This window comes from Eleutherodactylus coqui, chromosome 5 (assembly GCF_035609145.1).
Source record: "Eleutherodactylus coqui strain aEleCoq1 chromosome 5, aEleCoq1.hap1, whole genome shotgun sequence".
Classification (NCBI taxonomy): Eukaryota; Metazoa; Chordata; class Amphibia; order Anura; family Eleutherodactylidae; genus Eleutherodactylus; species Eleutherodactylus coqui.
The window spans coordinates 20482841-20504964 of NC_089841.1; the positions used below are offsets into that span (position 1 = coordinate 20482841).

The 22124-nt window shown below is 45.8% G+C and overlaps 1 protein-coding gene and 1 long non-coding RNA gene across 2 annotated transcripts in view; both read left to right on the plus strand.

Annotated features, from left to right (window-relative positions):
* Positions 1-243: 243 nt before the first annotated feature.
* On the plus strand, positions 244-1220 carry LOC136629085 (uncharacterized). The gene is made up of 3 exons (XR_010792911.1): positions 244-495; positions 833-1012; positions 1095-1220. It is a non-coding gene; the product is annotated as an uncharacterized lncRNA (long non-coding RNA).
* Positions 1221-9619: 8399 nt separating this feature from the next.
* LOC136629071 (zinc finger protein 665-like) overlaps positions 9620-22124 on the plus strand; it is a 47751-nt gene continuing 35246 nt past the window's right edge. Inside the window, exons 1-4 of the mRNA XM_066605194.1 lie at positions 9620-9724; positions 10013-10192; positions 10275-10398; positions 13380-14576. Of these exons, the coding sequence (XP_066461291.1) occupies positions 9647-9724; positions 10013-10192; positions 10275-10398; positions 13380-14576 (1579 nt within the window). The 5' untranslated portion in view covers positions 9620-9646. The remainder of the gene's footprint in view (positions 9725-10012; positions 10193-10274; positions 10399-13379; positions 14577-22124) is intronic.

The window sequence follows — 22124 nt, forward strand, 5'->3', positions numbered from 1 at the left end:
AGGATTCCAGCAAATGTTTTTATAAAATTTCCTATTAAATGAATTCCTAATAAAGTATTTCTAAGGTTCTCCCACATTAAATGCTGCTATTAAAAATCCTACTTGTCCCTCACAATACCGGCGCTCATCCAGCTTTATTAGCAGATATAATAGCAATTGTCGTTGGGCGGTGGGGAGGAGAAATGGCTGCAGGAAGGGGTTAAAGGGAGGCTGTCCGGAGGATTCTGCTGCCCGATGTCACACATACATCCCAACACGCATGTGCATTGCAGACATCTATATTGTGCGCTAAAACACTGCAGCGCTTCAGAGAAAACCCTGTAAAAAGCAGCTGAACTTGGAGATGTTGGTTTTTGTGGTTTTTACATTGGTTCATATTGTTTCCATTCAGGTCCCTACAGGACTGATTCATCAAAGATGGAGAAGAATAGAAACAAGACGGCGGAGAGTGTATTCAACCTCACCCTAGAGATACTCGTCTAGCTTTCTGGGGAGGTGAGAGATTCTGATGATGTCACATTACATCATTCTTATCTATGGTAATAACAGATGATGTCACTGGAGAGGGGAGAGATTCTGATTATGTCACATTGCATCATTCATATCTATGGTAATAACAGATGTCACTGGAGAGAGGAGAGATTCTGATGATGTCACATTACATCATTCTTACCTATGATAATAACAGATGATGTCACTGGGGAGGTGAGAGATTCTGATGATGTCACATTACATCATTCTTATCTATGGTAAAAACAGATGATGTCACTGGAGAGGTGATGGACTCTGGAAATGTCTGTAGTGATACTTATTAATGTCTTCCCATATACAGGATTACACAGTAGTGAGGAAGACCTCTAGTGATGGTTATTGGGCTCCTGTGTGTGATGGATGGGGAAGACCCCTGAGCCCAATCATGGGGCCCCCACCTCACCCCCTAATACATGAGAACATCAATGTACAGAAGATTCTAGAAGTCACCAACAAGATGATTGAGCTACTGACTGGAGAGGTGACGCTGCAGGGAATGCTGGGACATTATACAGTAACAGCACTGGAGACTTCTGGGTAATGACTGTATATTGTGTTGTCAGGTTCCTATAAGGTGTCAGGATGTCGCTGTCTATTTCTCCTTGGAGGAGTGGGAGTATTTAGAAGGACACAAGGATCTGTACAAGGAGGCCATGATGGAGACCCGCCAGCCGCTCCCATCACCAGGTAATGGATATATTTAGCAGGATCATAGCTGTGGAGGGGTGATGTGGGGCATGTGCCCCTGGTGCTTGTAGGCAGGAAGTGGAGTGTGAGCCAGGCAGGACACTGTGCTAGCTGGATTAATAGAGCCATTCACTGCACAGTTGTTGATTAATAACAGTGTATAATCAGAAGGCCTACACATCACCAGCACACATTTAGGCCCCCGGCACACGGGTGGAAATTCCACAGCAGGATTTCACGCAGAATTTACGCCCGTGGAAGCTGCCATAGGATTGTGTTAGAAAGCGCAATCCTATGCAGACGGCCGCGATTTGTCAGCACAAAATCACGTGCGGAAAACAAATCGTGGCATGCTCTATTTCTATGCGGGGCTCACACTCCCCAGCTGCCAGCTCTGCTCCGGCATGTTTGGCTGGCCAGCAGCCGGCACATCAAAGGGCCAGAGCCGCGCTGGTCCCTGCAGCGGCTCGAGTCGGGTCCCGCTGCGAGAATTTTCGCAGCAGGATCCGACCCAGTCGTCTCCAGGCGGCCTTATTAATTGCTGATATGTAAGCATCCCGGTCCTACAGTGACACTAGTCAGCGACTATATGACGGATGACTGCTATATCAAACAGAATATAGGATGTAGACTTCTCTGTATAAGAATAGTAAGTCCTAGCGACTTAAGCACCAGATCCCTCTGACCACCAGGATGTAGTCTCCTCTGTATAAGAATAGTAAGAGCTACCGTCTGGAAGACCAGTTCCCTCTGACCACGAGTGTTAGGGAAATTTCTGCGTACAGTACCAATCAGGCCCACCCCAATGCCCCGCTGCCGGCGGTAAAGAAGAGACACCAGACACGGAGGTCTGGTATAGTTCCTCACACGGGGACATAACTGCGCACTTTATTACAGATTACATGGGGTCTCATAACCTTTGGTCACATCATTAGGAATGGGTAATGGTCTCATTGGCTCAAATTCACCGCATAACCATATATGTAAAGTCCGCATTTCCGCCTGAGACAGTGATAATCATATACGTAGTTGAACAGTCGTTATCTAGATACGGCGCTTCTGGGAAAACAGCCAAGCACACGGCCTTCGTATCCGGTTCTTCCTTGCGGTGTTTAAGATACATTTTGTCTTCGCCTTGCAAAGCCTTTGGAATATCTGATGTAAGGCGACGTATTACGTTTTTCTCATTTTAGCATTGAATAGAACTTGCATACAGGTATAAAAGCATAAAAATATATGGCAATATATACATATACCCTCACACGAGGATGTAGACTCCTCTGTAGAAGAACAGTAAGAGCTTACCGGCTGAAGGACCAGATCCCTCTGACCACCAGGTTGTTGACTCCCCTGTGTAAGAATAGTTAGTCCTAGCAGCTGAAGGACCAGATCTCTTTGACAACCAGGATATAGACTCCTCTGTATAAGAATATTAAGTCCTAGCAGCTGAAGGAGCAGATCCCTCTGACAACCAGGATGTAGACTCCTCTGTAGAAGAATAGTAAGTCATAGTGACTGAAGGACCAGATTCCTCTGACCAGAAGGATGTAGACTCCTCTGTATAAGAATAGTAAGTCCGTGCTGCTGAAGGAGCAGATTCTTCTGACCACCAGGTTGTTGACTCCACTGTGTAAGAATAGTTAGTCCTAGCGGCTAAAGAACCAGATTCCTCTGACCACCAGGATATAGACTCCTCTGTATAAGAATAGTAAGTGCTAGGGGCTGAAGGACCAGATCCCTCTGACTGCCAGGATGTAGCCTCCTCTGTATAAGAATAGTAAGTCCTAGCGGCTGAAGGACCAGATCCCTCTGACCACCAGGATGTAGCCTCCTCTGCATAAGAATAGTAAGTCCTAGCGGCTGAAGGACCAGATCCCTCTTACCACCAGTTTGTGGACTCCTCTGTATAAGAATAGTAAGTCTTAGTAGATGAAGGACGAGATCCCTCTGATCACCAGGGTGTAGAAGATGCAATTCTTTGCAGGGCAGGCGTGGGGCTGGAGGGCGCCCCCTGCAGGTTATTTTGGTGGTCATTTGTATGACCTTCAGTATGTTTTCCATCTGTCATCAGGAATGTATTAGCCGTTCCTCGCTAGTGATATTTGTTATCTCTGTGACGGCAGCGTGTAACGGGTTTCACTATAGAAGCGGTCGGCCTACTTTCTGCTGCAGATTGGGCCCAGACGGGATAGGGCGGTGTGACCTTTTTTTTTTTAAACTCGTTTTATTGAAAATTAAGTAGCATAAGGAACATACAGTCATAGACAGGTGCAGCACATAAATAGTACATAACCTTGTATAGTTAGATTGGTAGGGAGGTTCAGTCACTTTGATACATCAAAAATAACTATTTAATGCTTTCAAGTTAGATCAGATAAGCAGACCAAATCTCTGAGGCTACAGGTCCCGCTCCAGAATGTGCATCCACTAGGGGGTACTCCGGAGCTCCAGAATAGATGAAGACATTAATTGTGGTGAATATAACGAGAGGGGGGAATCACACCACAGACCCCACACTTTATCAAATTTCCCAGGACACTTACGTCCCTTGTAGACTATACAATTATATGGCACGACCGAATTGACCAGCTTCCTCCACATTGAGAGTGAGGGGTTCTTACGATCCATCCACTGCAGTGCAATAGTTTTTCTAGCAAGGAACAAAGATTCCCACAGAAAAATCTTTTTATGGTGTTGCTAGCTTTCTTCATCTAATATTCCAAATAAACAGATCTCTGGGCTTGGTGGAATAGGGACTTCCACAAGTTCAGAGAGGAAACCTGTGACCTCCCCCCAGAAACTTTCACTAACAGGACACTCCCACATCATATGCCAAAAATCTGAATAGTTGCAGGAACACCTAATGCACTTTGTAGACTGTACTCTGCCCATTTTGTACAATCTTGCTGGAGTGAGATAACACTGATATACTATATACAGCTGGATCATTTTGTTATTGGCTGCTGGGGATACATATAGAGGAGATTCCAAAAGCTCTTGGAATGTATCGTCTGTTAGAGTCGGTATCTGTGTCCTCCATTTTAGTAGGGCAGAGGGTATATCCTGAGAGGCTCGTATTGAGATAAGATGGGAGTATAGTGCCGATATGAGTCCCTTAGGGCCCTAGGAGCAAAGGATGCCTATTAAGGGGTAATGAGAAATAGCAGGTCTGGGCGGTGGGAACTGCGCCTGCAAAGCGTGTCTGATCTGGAGAAATCTATAGAAATGGTAGCGGGGTAGCTCGTATTTGTTCTGTAATTGCTCAAATGAAGACAGGGTGTTCTGTGGATAGAGGTCTGCCAGGGTCCGGATGCCATATTGTTCCCAAACCTGGGCATCTTCCAATCGGAGTAATTCCGGGAGCCCAGGATTATGCAAAAGGGGAGTGTCAGCTATTATGTCCATAAAACGGCCAATTGACTTGGCCTGCCGCCAGACCTGAGATGCTGGCCTATGAATTGGTAACATTTTGCCTGTTAGGGTAGAAGGAGATTCCAGCAGGGGCCACAATCTAGGGATTTTTAGGTAATGTGCTAGATGCGCCTCAGAGTTGGGGAGCGGGTCATCACTTAGCCAGCGTCTCAAGTGAATTAGCTGACTGGCCACATAGTACAGGAACAGATCTGGCAGGGCAGCGCCCGCGTCTTGCTTCGGCCTTTGAAGCGTCGAGATTCGTAATTTGGGGCGGGAGTTTCCCCATATAAAGGAAGACATCAGCCACTGCATGGATTTAAAGAAGCGGGTCAGGAAATGTACCGACACATGCTGCATTATATATAGGCACTTTGGTAATACTATCAGTTTGATAAGGTTAATGCGCCCTGCCACTGAAAGCGGCAAGGAGCCCCATATTTTAAACTTGGACCTGAATAGATCTATAAGAGGGTATACATTTAGCTCTAGGGACCTTCCCACATCATTGTTTATCTGTAACCCCAGGTATTTAAACTGATTGGAGATCTGGAGGCCGCAGAGTGAGTCGATATCTGCCAAACAGCTTCCCCCGGAAACAGGCATCAGGGCTAATTTAGTCCAGTTGATTTGAAGGCCCGAAAAGTCACCAAGTATATTAATGAGATTTATCACATGGGGCAGGGTTGACTAAGGGTCCGCCAAGAAAAGCAAGAGATCATCGGCATATAAAGCCACCCGGTCTTCCCTGTCTCCTACTGTGACACCCCTGTATAACTGGGTTTCTCGTAGCAACATAGCTAGCGGTTCAATGGCCAGAGCAAATAGTATGGGGGATAGGGGACACCCCTGTCTAGTTCCTCTATGTAATTGGAAATAGGGAGAGCAGGACCCATTAATGGAAATAGCTACTAGGGGGGATTTGTACAGAAGAGTGATCCAACGAATGAAGGTCTCACCGAAACCGAATCTCTGTAAAACCTGAAAAAGAAAGGGCCATTCAATTGAATCGAATGCCTTTTCCGCATCTAAGGAGGCCAAGGCCCAATCCTCTCCTCCGGCCGCCCCCACCTGTGTCACCACTTGGGCCCTCCGTAAGTTGTCTCTGGTGGACTTCCCGGGCATAAACCCTGTTTGATCCGGCTGGATTAAATCCAGTATTATGGTATTGAGTCGATTAGCCAGCATTTTAGCAAGAAGTTTGTAATCAGTTTTAAGTAGGGAAACCGGCCTGTAAGAACCACAGTCTAGGGGGTCTTTATCCGGTTTTAGAATTAGTACTATTGTTGCTTCGTAGAACGAGAGAGGAAGATCTCCCTTCTCATAGGCCGCATTATATATAGCAAGTTATGTAGGGACCAGTATGTCTTGGTATTTGGCATACACCTCGATTGGGATGCCATCAGGGCCTGGTGATCTGCCACTGAACATGCCCGAAAGCGCCTCCGTTAATTCGGTCAGAGTAAAGAGCGCATCTATAAATGCTTGCTGGTCCAGTGTGAGTGTCGGGAATGTAGGTTTATTTAGAAAATCGTTCAGGGTGTCTTGAGAATGGTGGAATTTGGTGTTGTACAACTCAGTGTAGAACTGTTGAAATCGCATCCCAATCTGATCCCCGTCAATAAGGACTTCTCCTGTATCAGATTTGACACGTAATATAGAGGGGGATGCTGAATTCTGATGGACTAGCAGAGCCAGCAAGCTGCGGGATTGATTACCTTGTTCATAGTATTTATGCTTAGCAAAGAAAGTGGACCTACGGGCCTTCTCCTGCAGATATAGGAGGTATTGTCTTCCTTGACTCAACCACCTTGTTCTATTATCATCTGAGGGGTCTGCAAAATAAGTTGCCTCCAATTTGGAGTATTCAGATACCATCTCCTGCTCGCATCGGGAAGTGTTACGTTTAATAAAGGATATAGAGGAGCGTAGGCAGCCTCTGAGGAAGGCCTTAAGCGTCTCCCAGAGCAGTGCCGGATCAGTGTCTGGGCTATTTATTTCCAGGAAGGTGGTGAGTTGGTCGGGAATACAATCATGTGGGTCAAATAGACTTAGCCAGAAGGGATGTATTCTCCAACCATGCCTATTAGTTTTGCCATTTGCCCTACCAAATTCAGTCCAGAGGGGAGAATGATCCGACACTCCTCTAGGGAGATACTGCACTTTGGCTACTGCTGTACAAGTATGGGCGTTACCAAAAAAGTAATCGATACGTGACAGGGAGTTGCTACCGGCTGAGTAGCATGAGAACTCCCAATCTGCTGGATGTTTAGCTCTCCAAACCTCCTGCCAGCCCACCTCCTGAGTAAATGAAGCTAGTGCTGTAGGATGTGGGATAGTAGAGACGGGCTGAGGAGTAGTAAATTTGTCTAATGTTGTGTCCAGCAACATATTAAAGTTCCCCATACAGATAACCGCAGCGTTTGGGAACTGAGCTGCGAACTGGGCAGCCTGATGAAGGATCTTCAGGTTCGCCGGCGGTGGCAGGTCGATCCCAAGGATGACGTATGGATTTGACTCAGCCCAGGCTTGAATAAAGACATATCTACCCTCAGGGTCTCTCAGGGCCCGACCAGGCTCCCATCTGAGTCGTTTGTGTACCTGGATAGATATTCCCCTCAAGTATGAAGTGTGAGTGGCGTGAATGGACCATTCGACCCATGGCTTGCGCAACCACGATATGGACTCTGGAGTCAGATGAGTCTCCTGGAGACATACTATATGTGGGTTACAGCGCTTCACTTGTGAGAATACCATAGAGCGTTTTCTGGGAGAGCCCAGTCCCCGGACGTTCCAGGATAATACAGTGAAATTAGCCATACAGATAATAATTTACATGTAATACTAGGATGACCCCTAGGTTAACAGAAGTGGACATCCGACAATGGCCCATGATTATCCAGACCTCTACATACTCCTCCCAACCGTGTATCCACATATTATACTGCACCAATCTTTGCAAAACTTGAAAGAAACCATAACTAAACATTGTAAACCGAACTTGAAGTTGCATGTGTGCCCGATTACTTAGGATTAGGAGAGCAGTGGTATTTAGTACATGCAACCTAATAAACAAAGGGGGAGAGAGTGCACCTATCAGATGGCGATATATAGGGCACAGTCTCGCAATTCGCACCAAGCATACATTCCGTGGATACCAAAAAGACATATATATAACCATTGTAATAATAATTCCCTGAGGCATGGGAGAAGTAGTCCCAAAAGTCTCTGTCATATAGTTCTGCCCAATCCACATAGGGAAGAGGAAGAAGTAAGAGGGGGGGGGGGAAAGGGTTGGGGTGGGGGAGGGAAGGATAAACATAAACACAAAGTAGAGAGGGCAGACTCTCAACAGGGTTGCAACACTTATGTTACCAGTTCTTGAATTTAAACTCGAATTCCAGGGGTTCCAGGTCAACATCTGGGCATTCTCGGGAGTCTCTCTAACCAGGTCTCAGCCTCCGCAAGTGTAGAGAAGAAGATGGTGCTGTCGCCGTGAATGACACGCAGGCAGGCAGGATACATCATGGAGTACTGGATTGCAGCCTTTCGCAGCCGGCGCTTGACGTTGACAAAGGATGCCCTCATTTTTTGGAGAGCTGCTGAGAAGTCGGGAAAGATGGAGACGTTGGTGTTGTTGAATTTAAGTGTCCGTTTACATCTAGCAGCTTGTAGCGCGGCGCCTCTATCCTTGCTACTGAGTAATCGTGCCAGCATCGACTGAGGCGGGGCTCCCGGAGGGGGGGAGTCAAGATGGAACTCTATGGGCCTGTTCAATGGCAAAGGCCGGAGAGAAGTCTGCCCCCGGAAGAAGGTCTTTCAGCCACCCCTCCATAAATTTACATGGATTTTGTCCCTCAGCCTGCTCCGGCAGACCCAAAATACGAAGATTATTTCTTCTCAGTCTGTTCTCAAGGTCATCAGCCCATTGAGACTATAGACCGGCCATCTTCTCCAATTCGCTTAATTTAGCTGGTATTGGAGTTAGAGTATCTTCCACCTGAGAGATGCGGGCCTCAGTCTCTCCGACCCGCTCCCTAAGGTTCTGCATATCCTGTCGCAGGAGGCCAACGTCGATTTTAATTTCTTCAATTTTGCCCGTTAATGAAGTAGTGGAACATTTAATGGCATCCAGCAGTTGGGCCGTAGTGTAGGCTCCGCGTCGGCAGGCAGAGGTGGGCCAGAGCCCAACGCTGAGGGTGGCTGTTTTATTGGGGCAGAGGGTGTGTGGCTACCATCATCAGGTTGTTCGTAAGCAAATTCACGCAGCCGCTCTGCTATTGGTATATTGGATTTGCGGCTTATTTTAGAGGTTCTACGGCTCCCTCGCCGGCAGGGCACCGGTGTCGATATGAGGGCCGTGTGAACTTTACTGAGGTTTGTGCGGCTTATTGGATGCCGCGATCCGGACGCTGGTAAACGTTTAGGTTAATTCTGATACCAACTCCGATAAGCTATCAGAATTGACAGCTTATCGGAGTTGGTATCAGCCGCAATAAACAGCCGGCGCTCGCGCTGTATGGAGGGAGATGGCCGCGTGTTCATACATACCCCGACGCTGCAGGATGTACATGTACTACCTATAGCACTAAGGGGTTAAAGGATTCCAGCAAATGTTTTTATAAAATTTCCTATTAAATGAATTCCTAATAAAGTATTTCTAAGGTTCTCCCACATTAAATGCTGCTATTAAAAATCCTACTTGTCCTTCACAATAGCGGCGCTCATCCAGCTTTATTAGCAGATATAATAGCAATTGTCGTTGGGCGGTGGGGATGAGAAATGGCTGCAGGAAGGGGTTAAAGGGAGGCTGTCCGGAGGATTCTGCTGCCCGATGTCACACATACATCCCAACACGCATGTACATTGCAGACATCTATATTGTGCGCTAAAACACTGCAGCGCTTCAGAGAAAACCCTGTAAAAAGCAGCTGAACTTAGAGATGTTGGTTTTTGTGGTTTTTACATTGGTTCATATTGTTTCCATTCAGGTCCCTACAGGACTGATTCATCAAAGATGGAGGACAACAGAAACAAGATGGCGGACAGTGTATTCAACCTCACCCTAGAGATACTCCTCCAGCTGACTGGGGAGGTGAGAGACTCTGATGATGTCACATTACATCATTCTTATCTATGGTAATAACAGATGATGTCACTGGAGAGGGTAGAGATTCTGATGATGTCACTGGAGAGGGGAGAGATTCTGATGATGTCACTGGAGAGGGGAGAGATTCTGATGATGTCACTGGAGAGGGGAGAGATTCTGATGATGTCACATTACATCATTCTCATCTATGGTAATATCAGATGATGTCACTGGAGAGGTGATGGACTCTGGAAAAGTTTGTAGTGATACTTATTAATGTCTCCCCATATACAGGATTACACAGTGGTGAAGAAGACCTCTAGCGATGGCTGTCGGGCCCCTGTGTGTGATGGATGGGGAAGACCCCTGAGCCCAACCAAGCGGCCCCCACCTCACCCCCTGATACATGAGGACATCAATGTACAGAAAATTCTAGAACTCGCCAACAAGATGATTGAGCTGCTGACTAGAGAGGTGACGCTGCAGGGAATGCTGGGACATTATACAGTAACAGCACTGGAGGCTTCTGGGTGATGACTGTATATTGTGTTGTCAGGTTCCTATAAGGTGTCAGGATGTCGCTGTCTATTTCTCCATGGAGGAGTGGGAGTATTTAGAAGGACACAAGGATCTGTACAAGGACGCCCTGATGGAGACCCCCCAGCCGCTCCCATCACCAGGTAATGGATGTATTTAGCAGGATCATAGCTGTGGAGGGGTGATGTGGGGCATGTGCCCCTGATGCTTGTAGGCAGGAAGTGGGGTGTGAGCCAGGCAGGACACTGTGCTAGTTGGATTAGTAGAGTCATTCACTGCACAGTTGTTGATTAATGACAGTGTATAATCAGAAGGCCTACATATCACCAGCACACATTTAGGCCCCCGGTACATGGGCAGATTGTGTTAGAAAACGCAATCCTATGCAGACGGCCGCGATTTGTCAGCGCGAAATCACATGCGGAAAGCAAATCGTGGTATGCTCTATTTCTGTGCGGGGCTCTGGGAGCCCCGCACAGAAATGTCACTCCCCGGCTGGCGGCTCCACTCCAGCATTTGCCAGCTGGCCGGCAGTCGGCACATCAAAGAGCCGGAGCCGCGCTGGTCCCTGCAGGGGCTCGGGTCGGGTCCCGCTAAGAGAATTCTCGCAGCAGGATCCGACCCGGTCGTCTGCAGGCGGCTTTATTAATTGCTGATATGTAAGCATCCCGGTCCTACAGTGACACTAGTCAGCGACTATATGGCGGATGACTACTATATCAAACAGAATGTGGCTACAGAAGATCTCTGCTCCACCAGCTATAGTGCTACAGTAGCCGGCGGCGGTGCAGGGCTGGAGAGGTGCCTTGGCCCATGCTGCCCCTGTCCCCCCAACTATCCCCGCCAGCTTCTCCGCTTTATATTTAGTTCCTGCAGGATTGAAGGAGGAGGAGGGATCTGGCATCACCGGTAAGAGCTGCTAGGTTGTATCTACAGAGTGGATATCCAGCTTGGTGGGACTTGTAATAAATTGTTGTCCGCTTTTATTGTTCTCTTAGTTTCATATTGGTTATTCGTAGAACCCCTCTAAATTGGTGAAGGGGTCACCAGTACGGCTATGGCTACATGGTGACTCTGGTCACAATACTCTTCTCATTGGGATGTAATGGCGGTCAGTACGGTTGTGTTGCAGTTTGCTGTGACCCTACAATTACATGAAGTCCAGCTAGTTTGGACCTCTTGTGATTGTCAGAGCGGGGGGCAAACTACAAGCCACAATGCATTCCCCTTCACAGAAGTGGTGGATGAGAGTGGTGTCGTGGATATCACCTATCTGGGTGTCAGGAAAGCCTTTGTACAGTTTCACATAAAGATGAATCTCTGAGCTCTTATTGGCTGCAGTCCCTGTGATGTCCCATAAACCGGGCAGGACTGCAGCTGTAAATTGTCAGTCATTGATGCCTCCAACCTACCATCTGGGTTAGGGGCCATTTTATTCATCTTTGATTCGCTATTTATCTTTTATTTCTCCTAGCAGCTATTAGGCAGGCAGGGGAATGTATTTATTGTAAGGATTCTATGGAGCACAAAGAGTCTTAGAGGCTGTACTGATGGGCGATGAAGTTATTTATCGCATATCTAATTGAGCATTATCAATTGCTCAGTGAGAGTCTAGTCTTTCATCCCCCAGTGGGTGTAATCAGCACTGAGGAGTGTGAGCTGGCAAGATCACCAGCCTCTTGTGTACCTGGCTTTATTATAAGTCTGACAGACCATTATCTCCAAGGTTTGCTCCACATTAATACCCGGAGTAGAGGACATTGATACTAATTTTTCTGTATCCCCCCAGCTGCCTGTATTTGGTATACGGGAAATATCTGAGATCTCAGGAAAATTGTGTAATCATCTATTATTTATAGCACTGGAAAGAAAGGCACTGTGATACTAGTGCAGAGGGATAGCGGTTCCCGAGGAACTACCCTATCGGTAGAGAAACGTGTCGAACCGAGCCGACCCAATAGGAATAATTTCCTGGTTACAATTGACATTCCATCTCAAAATCAAACTCTATAGAGATTTCTGCCGCACCCGCGACCCTTACATGGGAAGTCTTGATGGTAGTGCATTTATGTAAACCATCTGTACATCTATGACTTGTATATGTGAGGTCTAGATGGTAGCGGTTTATGCTCACAGATAAGTGATTTAGTGACAGTAGCGGATTTCTGATCGGTCTGTCATCTAATCCCGTTAATTGTTCTGACTGCGGTTCTGGTTGTTGTAAGAACCTGCAGTCTGTGTTTGTAGCCAATAACATTTTAATGTATACTAATAAAGGATACATTTTAGGTATATGTCTATTCTGTGAAGGGCCTTTTCCTTTTGGTTACAATAAACTTTTTCTGCCCCAGAGAATTTATTTTGCAGCATGACCGGGAACTATGAAGTGTATAGGCTCCAGAGTCATACAAAGAAGCCATGGGGCCCCAGAGCAATACTCAGAATGCCTCCCTGCCCCGGCCTAGTCCTGGTCTGAGGTGACAGAATATAGAATTACTGTATGTATCAAGCTGTCTTATAGATGAGCAGTTCTGTATTTGCTGCACACCGTGTGTTACTGACATCCGGCTTCATGGGAGATTTTATATGAGTTCTTTATGGAAAACCAGAAACTAATGTTGGTGCAGAAATGGCCGAACTCCATCTGTATGGAATGTAGTATTCCTGTAGCTTGGGCTCGCAGATCTACCGGGGACAGGAGCCCGGGGCTTGTGCAGGACTCTGCTGCAAGTTACTCTTCATGACCCTTTTTCAGACCCCCCAGGACCCCCATGTTATTGATGAAAACCAGAATTAGTTACTTGTAAGTCCCGATTCACAGCTGTAGTTTTTGGTGATGTTTTCTGCACTTACAATCTACTTGGTCTTTAAGTGAGCTGCAAACCAAGTGACTTCTATGAGTGAATGATCCTCACTCACTTGCTCTGTCAGGACTCGTGTTTACATGGACAGACAGTTGTTTGTAATGGCTCTTTTCAGTGATTATTCTAGCCACTGTGTAAAAGCACCCTTAGATGATGATTACCTTTTTCTACATGACTTGTTATTTGCACAGAAATGTTATAAAATATCAGGATCATTTTAAGATCTATAATATGAAAAAAATCAACTTTATTCTTGGCAGCTGACGGTACCGGGAGCTCAGAGGGACGTCTGATAGCTGCAGATTGTAAAGCAGAGGATTGTGGTATCACGCAAGATACATATGAAGAACCTGCCATTATCCCAGATATCTCATCAGTCCTTCACAGCAAAGATCCATCATCTGATCCTCTTATACAGGTCCCATCTTCTGATTCATCACAGACTGATAAATGTCACAGAAGGAGAAAACATCAAAGAGCTGACAGAAAGGAGAAGCCATATTCATGTTCAGAGTGTGGGAAATGTTTTGCAGTAAAATCACTCCTAGTTATACATCAGAGAATTCATACAGGAGAGAAGCCGTTTGTATGTTCAGAATGTGGGAAATGTTTTGCAGTGAAATCACGTCTTATTAGACATCAAAATAGTCACACAGCGGTGAAGCCGCTTTCTTGTTCAGATTGTGGGAAATGTTTTGCAGTGAAAGCACTCCTTGTTGATCATCAGAGAATTCACACAGAAGAGAAACCATTTTCTTGTTCAGATTGTGGGAAATATTTTACACATAAATCAGCCCTTGTTACACATCAGAGAATTCACAGAGGAGAGAAGCCATTTTCTTGTTCAGAATGTGGGAAATGTTTTACCTGGAATTCACATTTAGTTATACATCAGAGAATTCACAGAGGAGAGAAGCCATTTTCTTGTTCAGAATGTGGGAAATGTTTTACAGTGAAAACCTTCCTTGTTACACATCAGAGAATTCACACAGGAGAGAAGCCATTTGTATGTTCAGAATGTGGGAAATGTTTTACATGGAAATCAGCCCTTGTTAGACATCAGAGAATTCACACAGGAGAGAAGCCATTTACTTGTTCAGATTGTGGGAAATGTTTTGCAGTGAAATCACACCTTGTTACACATCAGAGAACTCACACAGGAGAGAAGCCGTTTTCCTGTTCAGAATGTGGGAAATGGTTTACACAGAAATCACTCCTTGTTACACATCAGAGAATTCACACAGGATCGAAGCCGTTTCCCTGTTCAGAATGTGGGAAATGTTTTACACAGAAATCAGCCCTTGTTAAACATCAGAGAAATCACACAGGAGCGAAGCCATTTACTTGTTCAGATTGTGGGAAATGTTTTGCAGGGAAATCATACCTTGTTACACATAAGAGGATTCACACAGGAGAGAAACCGTTTGTATGTTCAGAATGTGGGAAATGTTTTACTCGCAAATCACATTTACTGCGACATCAAAAAGTTCACACCAGAGAGAAGCTATTTTTTTAAACCTGTCTTGTCAAACTACAAAAAAGGTATAAAAAGTAAAGTGACATGTCATACACAAGAAAAGAGAAGCAATTCAGAGCAGTAAGTGATGAATAAGAAATGTATGTAATTACCAGTAAACATCCGTTATCCGGAAACAAATATAATCCAGATATCGCACCTTTATATCAGCCCTGTACATAGAATATTTCACACTGATACATATAACTGCGTCTCTAAACTTGTTTCTGACTGTTGATAAAAGTTTACTTGTATAACTTACATGTTTGTATTTGGGCCGATCTTTCTTCTTGCTTTAGATGATGTTTCCTCAGAACTGATGGAGATGAGGGAGAGCTGGTACCCATTATGTGTATAAGTAGTGAGGGGAGAATCACTGCGGAGCCCGGCTTGGTGGAATTTGAGTGTTTTGAGAATGATCCTTTCATAGATGATAATTCTAAGAACCGTATTCCACTACTGAGCCCAGCAAGGGCGTCTCCCCTCCATCTCATCACTATAGGGTCATATACTAGGAAGAGTCGCACACAGTAATATACAGCTGTGATCACATGGGAAAGGTTCTACAACTTCAGTGTAACATATCAGACTTTACTTATACAGGACTATACAACTTGGGGCGCACAGCCCGATAAAACAACCCCCTACATGTTTCACACTCAGATGAGCTCTGAACACACCAGATTTCAGGAGAGCCAAGAGTTTTATACATAAGTGACAACTTGGGAAATCTGCTGCGACATAATAGTCCATATCAGGGTGCAAACATTTACAGATCAGGTAGATACTGCCAACAGGAATACATAAGATCTTACTTAGACTTCAGGCATAACAGAACCCGGGCACACATCTCCGTAATCCAGTAAGACTCACGTAGGAAAGGTTTTCTGTGCCAATCACCTCCCTTAGAGGGAGGATTAACCCTTAGAAGACATATTAAATGGTTTCGGATGAAATGTTGTGATGTCATTCAGGCAATATGGGTTCTTTGTACATTATAGCCATTTCCTTCCCGGGGAGGGGATTGGCACAGGAAACTATTGGTACATGAGTTTCCTGGATTATGGAGTTGTGTGCCCGGGTTCCGTTAGCCGTGAATTCTAAGTCTGATCTTATGTATTTGTACTGACAATATCTGCCGGATCTCAGATTTATATTTTCACTTTCTGTGGTGAGTGAATGTAAATGTTCGCTCCCTGATATGAACTATTGTGCCGGACAGGTTCTTCCAAGTTACCACTTATGTATAAACCTCTTGGCTCACCTGACATCTGACAAGCCATGACTAAGAGCTCAGCTGAGTCGGAAAGGGGGAGGCAGTTGGTCTTAATGGGATCTCCACAAAGGTCTTTCCCTTATTCACTAAGCTCAGTCTTTGCCACACGCTCCTCTAGATGCTGAGGCAATAGTCAGACAGTGAGGGGCGCTGCTAGCAGCCCATCAGGATTCCGTTGGGTGATTATAAGGAGCTGATGAGCACCAGTGGCAGCCGCAGACCTGGCAAAGCCCTCCAAGTCAGCTAGAAGCATGGCGTAATATATTGCATATCAGTTATACCCGGACAGGCAATAGTGTTTTGGACTTTTACCAGGTCTACAGCTAGAGGAAAGAAGGTTTCTACACAACATAGAAAGTGTTCTTTACTGTAAGAGCAGTGAGACTGTGGAATTCTCTGCCTGATGATGTGATGATGCTCACTAGAAGAGTACAAGAGGGGCCTGGATACCTGTCTAGAGTACAACAAGATTCCCAGTTATAGTCACTAGTTTGCTTCAGAGGGGTCGTGATCCTGGGATCGCTGATCTGGCTAACAGACTTCATTGGGTATATTTGCCTTCCTGTAGATCAATATTGGGGTAATAGGCTGAACTCCGTGGATTTACTATGTTTCTATGTTTTGTTACTATTTATTGTATCGCTGCAATCGGAATCTGCGGTAAAGGATAACATTCTATATAAATTACACCAGCATGACAAAGTAATAATGCACCAAGTGTGGAAATGCTGTTTTTATTCACAAAACCTCTCTGTAGGGGCTTTTACCCACTAGAGTTTTTTTAATGCTGTGATTTAAAAAAATTTTTTTTACTACAGATGTCAATGGGACTTTCTAATGTTAAAATTGCAGAAGAACAAACTTGCGATTTTTGTGCTCTGCAATTTTAAAATTGGAAATTCCCATTGATGTTTGCAGCAAAATAAACGCAGCGATATCGCAGCATTAAAAACCCTAGTGGGTAAAAGCCCTAAAGCTTAGGAAGAAAGTGAGAAATCAAAATTAATTGTATTCCCCACAAGCATAAAGAATGACGGCTCACCCGGCCTCACTTGTTCCGCTGTCAGGAAACTTCATCAGCTCCATTTATTCCTAGGATGATGGGAATTTGATTGTGGAAATCCTCGTCTTTTGTACAATTGCATCTTAAGCGATAGGATTGCACAGAGGGGATGGGAATTTTTCATTTTTGGATATGGACCCTTTTGTAGTCTAACAGGCGGTTACTGTCCGCTTAAAAAATGTTTTGGTAATAATTCTCCCTTCTTCGTGACTCACACTAAATAGTCAATAGATCAGAGTCTTGGCCGGTAAATGTAGGATTCCAGTCATTAGTATTAACCCTTTCCAATCCACTGTCTGACGTCTAAAGACATTCTGATTGAAGACTGTACAGCTCCGATGCCGGAAGATGTCCAGCAGGGTATTCTTACTGTAGGTTACTGGCCGCTCTGTTGCCGGGGGCCTCTCACGCATGTCACATACCGCAATACTGGCTCTAGCTAGCAGATGGCGCCATTGTATAATGGCAGAAAGAGAAAGCCCCCTAGGAAACCCTGAATCCAAAATTGGATTGCAAAGGGTTAAGGTACAGAGTAAAATTTAAAAAGACCTGTGAATGTAGCGTCTATATAAATTCCTATGTGACCAATGGTGTTGGGATCATATGTGTTTCCTTACAAACTCTCACACATAGGGGTTTGTGGAACTGGGCAAGAAACACGTACCCTTGCAGCGCCCATTGCAGTGCCCATTGCGGCGCCCATTGCAGTACCTGTTGCAGTGCCTTTTGTCTGTTTCTCACTCGATTGACAATTGTTCAAATTCTTATCTTCAGTATAAATGAACGCTGTCGGTTACAAACTGTTTGTTTTTTTGTTTTTTTATTACTGTAATTTTTATTTGAGATTTTCATATTTTACAATAATGTAATAAAATTTACCTGAAATGCATCCCAGTCTCATTAATATGTAACAAAAACATTGCAGTGCTAGCGACCAACAAGTGAGGAGAGCTCCCCAGGGGAACAGCCAAAATCCGAACAAAATCCTGGCCATAATGGACCTCTGATGTCCAGAACACCACCTATGGACCCATAGACCTTGCGAGAAGCACTGGACCGCAGCTGGAAGCAATTATAGCCTCCTGACATCTATAACAAGACAGCGGGCCGAGACGGAAGAGGAGCCGCGCCAACGCCCTGCTGCCTTTCCCGCTCTCCACCTGGCGCCGGCCTCACTAATCCTCTGCCTGCAAGCTGGATCGGGGCTTGTACACTCCGTCCTCTCTCACCCAGAAGCAGCCAACCCGACAGAATCTCTCCGGAACCCGTGACCTGCTCAAGTACTTCACCTGAGCAGGACCTTTCCCCCCCGCCCCCGCTACCGCCGGCCGATTGCGACCCGAACAGGGAGAGAACCCCCGAGCCGGACCTCAACTTGCGGGACAGAACAACCCGCCTCCTTACATCAGGAGCTGAACCGCCACAATATAATCCAAGCGGGGGTCGCGACTAGCCGGCTGTTCCACCGCTCCAGACCCTCTACCACCGCTTGCCTGCGGCGACCCACACCTAGCGACAAGCCGAATCGGACCCGACTCCCCCCCCCCCCCAGCCGAGAAGCTCGCCCTCCTACCTTCAACCAGGAGCACATGCCTCTGGATCCTGACCGGAGCCGCGGTCTGTTCGGCCGCCCGTCTCCTGCTCGTCTGGAGGCCCTCTGCAACTGACAGGCAATCAACTTCTTCCCGGACGGGGGGTGCAGCCGGCCTCCCAGCCTCCGGACCTCATCCTCCATCGCAATAACTACGCGGGCGCTGCAGCACACCCGGTAGTCCTGCCACTCTGCAACACCCTGCCACCGCCTGCCAGCGGCGCTGAACATCCTGCGGAGCACTGACCGCAGGATGTCCGGCTTACCTCACAAGTAATAGTTCTCAATACCGTTTGTATCATACTGTAGTAGGCCGGAAAAAAGACAAAGACCTTTACCCTCTAACAGTTACGGTAACCGCATAACTACAAGGACTTTATAGTCAACAACATCTAAACTCTCAAGTGGGGGGGGGGGGGTGAAAAGACGAAAGGGGAAACCATCTATCTCTATAAACTGCTATACTAACCTAGCACCCTTCATTATGAGCACACGTGCTAAAAGTGGATCGGCAGCGGAAAAGTTAAAAGAGTTCGCCCGCACCGAAACCCCTGATCACACCCCCTGAGCGACGCGACCCGCCCAGATGAGAGAACCCGAAGACGAAACGGGACACCCCCCAGAACCGACCATGCGACAACTCTTGGATGCAATTAACACCTGCAAATCCTCTCTTACAAACAAAATAGAAGAGATAAAGTCTGATGTCTCCTTGCTAAGGCAAGACCTACTGAACATGCGAGGTAGAATGCAGGAGATGGAAGACCGCATATCCAATGCAGAAGACTCCCTACGCCTGCTTTCCGTGGCGGTCAAAAAAGCCATACGAGTAACAGAATTTTGCCAGTCCAAAATGGACGACTTGGAAAACCGGTCGCGCCGCAATAATCTGCGCACAATAGGCCTACCCGAAAAATCGGAAGGCTCCCACCCAGAAACATTTACCGAAAACTGGCTGAAATCTCTATTGGGCGACGACGCCTTTTCCACTCACTTTACAGTGGAAAGAGCCCACCGGGTCCCAGCAAAACCGCCACAGCCGGGAGCCCCCCCCCCCCGGGAGCCCCCCCCCACCCCCACCCCCCCCCCCCCCCCCACGTCCATTCCTAGCAAGGATCTTGAATTGTAGAGACAGAGATGCCGCATTACGTCAGGCTAGGCTAAAGGGCCCACTAAAATACAATAATGCAACAATTTCCATATTCCCGGACTTCTCCGCTGAACTACAAAAACAAAGAGCCACCTTCATAGAAGCAAAGAGGAAATTTAAGGAAAGAAATATCCCATACTCAATGGCATATCCAGCCCGCCTGCGCATTGTAACCCAAGGAAAAGTGATCTTCCTTCAATCCCCCACCGAGGCCCTGGAGTGGCTGGACATGCACCCGGAGCCACCGAAGGACGATTGACTTTACCACATTTACGGCAGGACTTTGAACCCAGTCATAACTCATGCGACTGATACCCCTCTGACTTATAGACGGTGAAACGCAAGGCCACGGCACCTTTAAATCGCCTTTGGGACCTGGCGGACATATATAACCCTCTATAGGCCACCGGGATACTCCCCCCCCCCCCCAAATAGTATAACATCTGCTACTTCTAGATAGATTGTAGCTAAATTGTTTTTTACTTTTCTATCTGTTAGTTTTTGACATTTACGCTGAAATTTAAGCAAGATGTCAAAGGTTAAAAGTTTAAGTTGTTGTAATCTGTTCTATATCAACATTTCTAGCAAGTCTGCGCTGACACAACCCCTTTCCCCACACCCACCAACACTCTCCCCTCTTCCCCACCCCATGGGTATAGACGCAATATTTAAATTACCTGTCCACATAGTCAGTTATGTCTCTAAAATGTCTTAGTTGGAACGTCCGGGGTTTCGGTACTGCACTCAAACGGAGGGCAGTTTTTTCATACATCAGGCAAATCAACCCACATATTATAAGTTTGCAAGAGACCCACCTCACTAAAGAAAAGGCCGATACCCTAGCAAAGCCATGGGTGCAATGGATAGCTCACTCTTTCCACACCTCCTCCTCCAGAGGCGTCTCTGTTCTCATCCACAGTTCGCTGCATTGGAACCCCATTAACGTCCGTAGGGACCCCGAAGGAAGGTTCATATTTATATATGGCGAAATAGACTCCAAACCCTATGTCATCCTATCTATCTATAATCCGCCCCATAGCAACCTCCATCTTTTACAAACCGCTATAACATATGCACACCAATACCCCTCGGCAGGGGTGATCTGCTTAGGCGATTTCAATAAGGTAATGGATCCTAATGTAGACAGATTTCACACACACCCTAGTATGGCCTCCACCCCAAGCTCCTCCCTAAGACAGTTAATTGAAAGTGTCAGCTGGATCGACCTCTGGCGGTTCCGACACCCCATTACGCGGGAATTTACTTGCCACTTCCCGGGATATAATGCGCTGGCGAGGATCAACTACATATTTAGCTCCGCAGAACTAGCATTATTCCTTTCTAATATTACGCACTGTCCGCGAGGCATATCTGATTACAGCCCTATACTATTAACCTTGAAATTCCCCCAACAAAACATAGTGCCTACCTGGAAACTTCACCCATTCTGGCTGAAGCTGATAATCAAACACCTTTTCATATATCCCTATTCTTAGATGCCCACAATGATAATACCCATCCCGCCCTGAAATGGGACACTCTCAAAGCTTACGTTAGGGGGTGCCTCAGGTCAGCCATTTCGTACATTAAAAAGTCAACATCCCAGACCGACAAAGAATTAGAAAACCAGACAATGGAAGCCGAAAAAACATACATAACTAACCCCACAGACGCCAATAAAATAGCCTGGCTCAGCCTATTTCGCCTCCATAAACACCAAATACACGCTAAAACCAAGCGTAAATTATTCTTTACTAAGCAACATTATTTTGAAGTGGGAAACCAGTCCAGTCACCTACTTGCTAACCTCATTAGACGCGAAAACAACACTAACACGGTCCTTAAGATCAAGAATCAGCGTGGGGTGGAGCTGACTGATGCCCCATTTATCACAAACTGCTTTAACCCCTTAGTGACGAAGCCTGTTTGCGCCTTAGTGACGGAGCCAAATTTTGGAAATCTGACATGTGTCACTTAACATATCATAACTCCGTGAAAGCTTTACATATCCAAGTGATTCTGACATTGTTTTTTCGCCACGTTATACTTCAGTTAGGTGGTAAAAATAGACCCATAGAATTTGTGTATATTTATTAAAAACCCAAAAAATGGGAAAATTTTGAAAAAATTTCAATTTTTTCACGTTTTCAACTGTAATATCTCAAATATGTGCAAACATACTGTACAAATTTTTGCTCAGATATATATTTCCATCTGTTCACTTTATTCTGGACGCACGTTTGAAAAACTTTCGTTTTTTTTTAACCACTTAGGAGACGTACAAATTTAACATTACTTATCAACATTTTGAGGAACACTTTATTTTCCGGCACCAAGCCAAGATTGTAAATTCTCATAGGTGTCAGAAATATAGATAACCCCACAAATGACCCCATTTTAAAAACTACA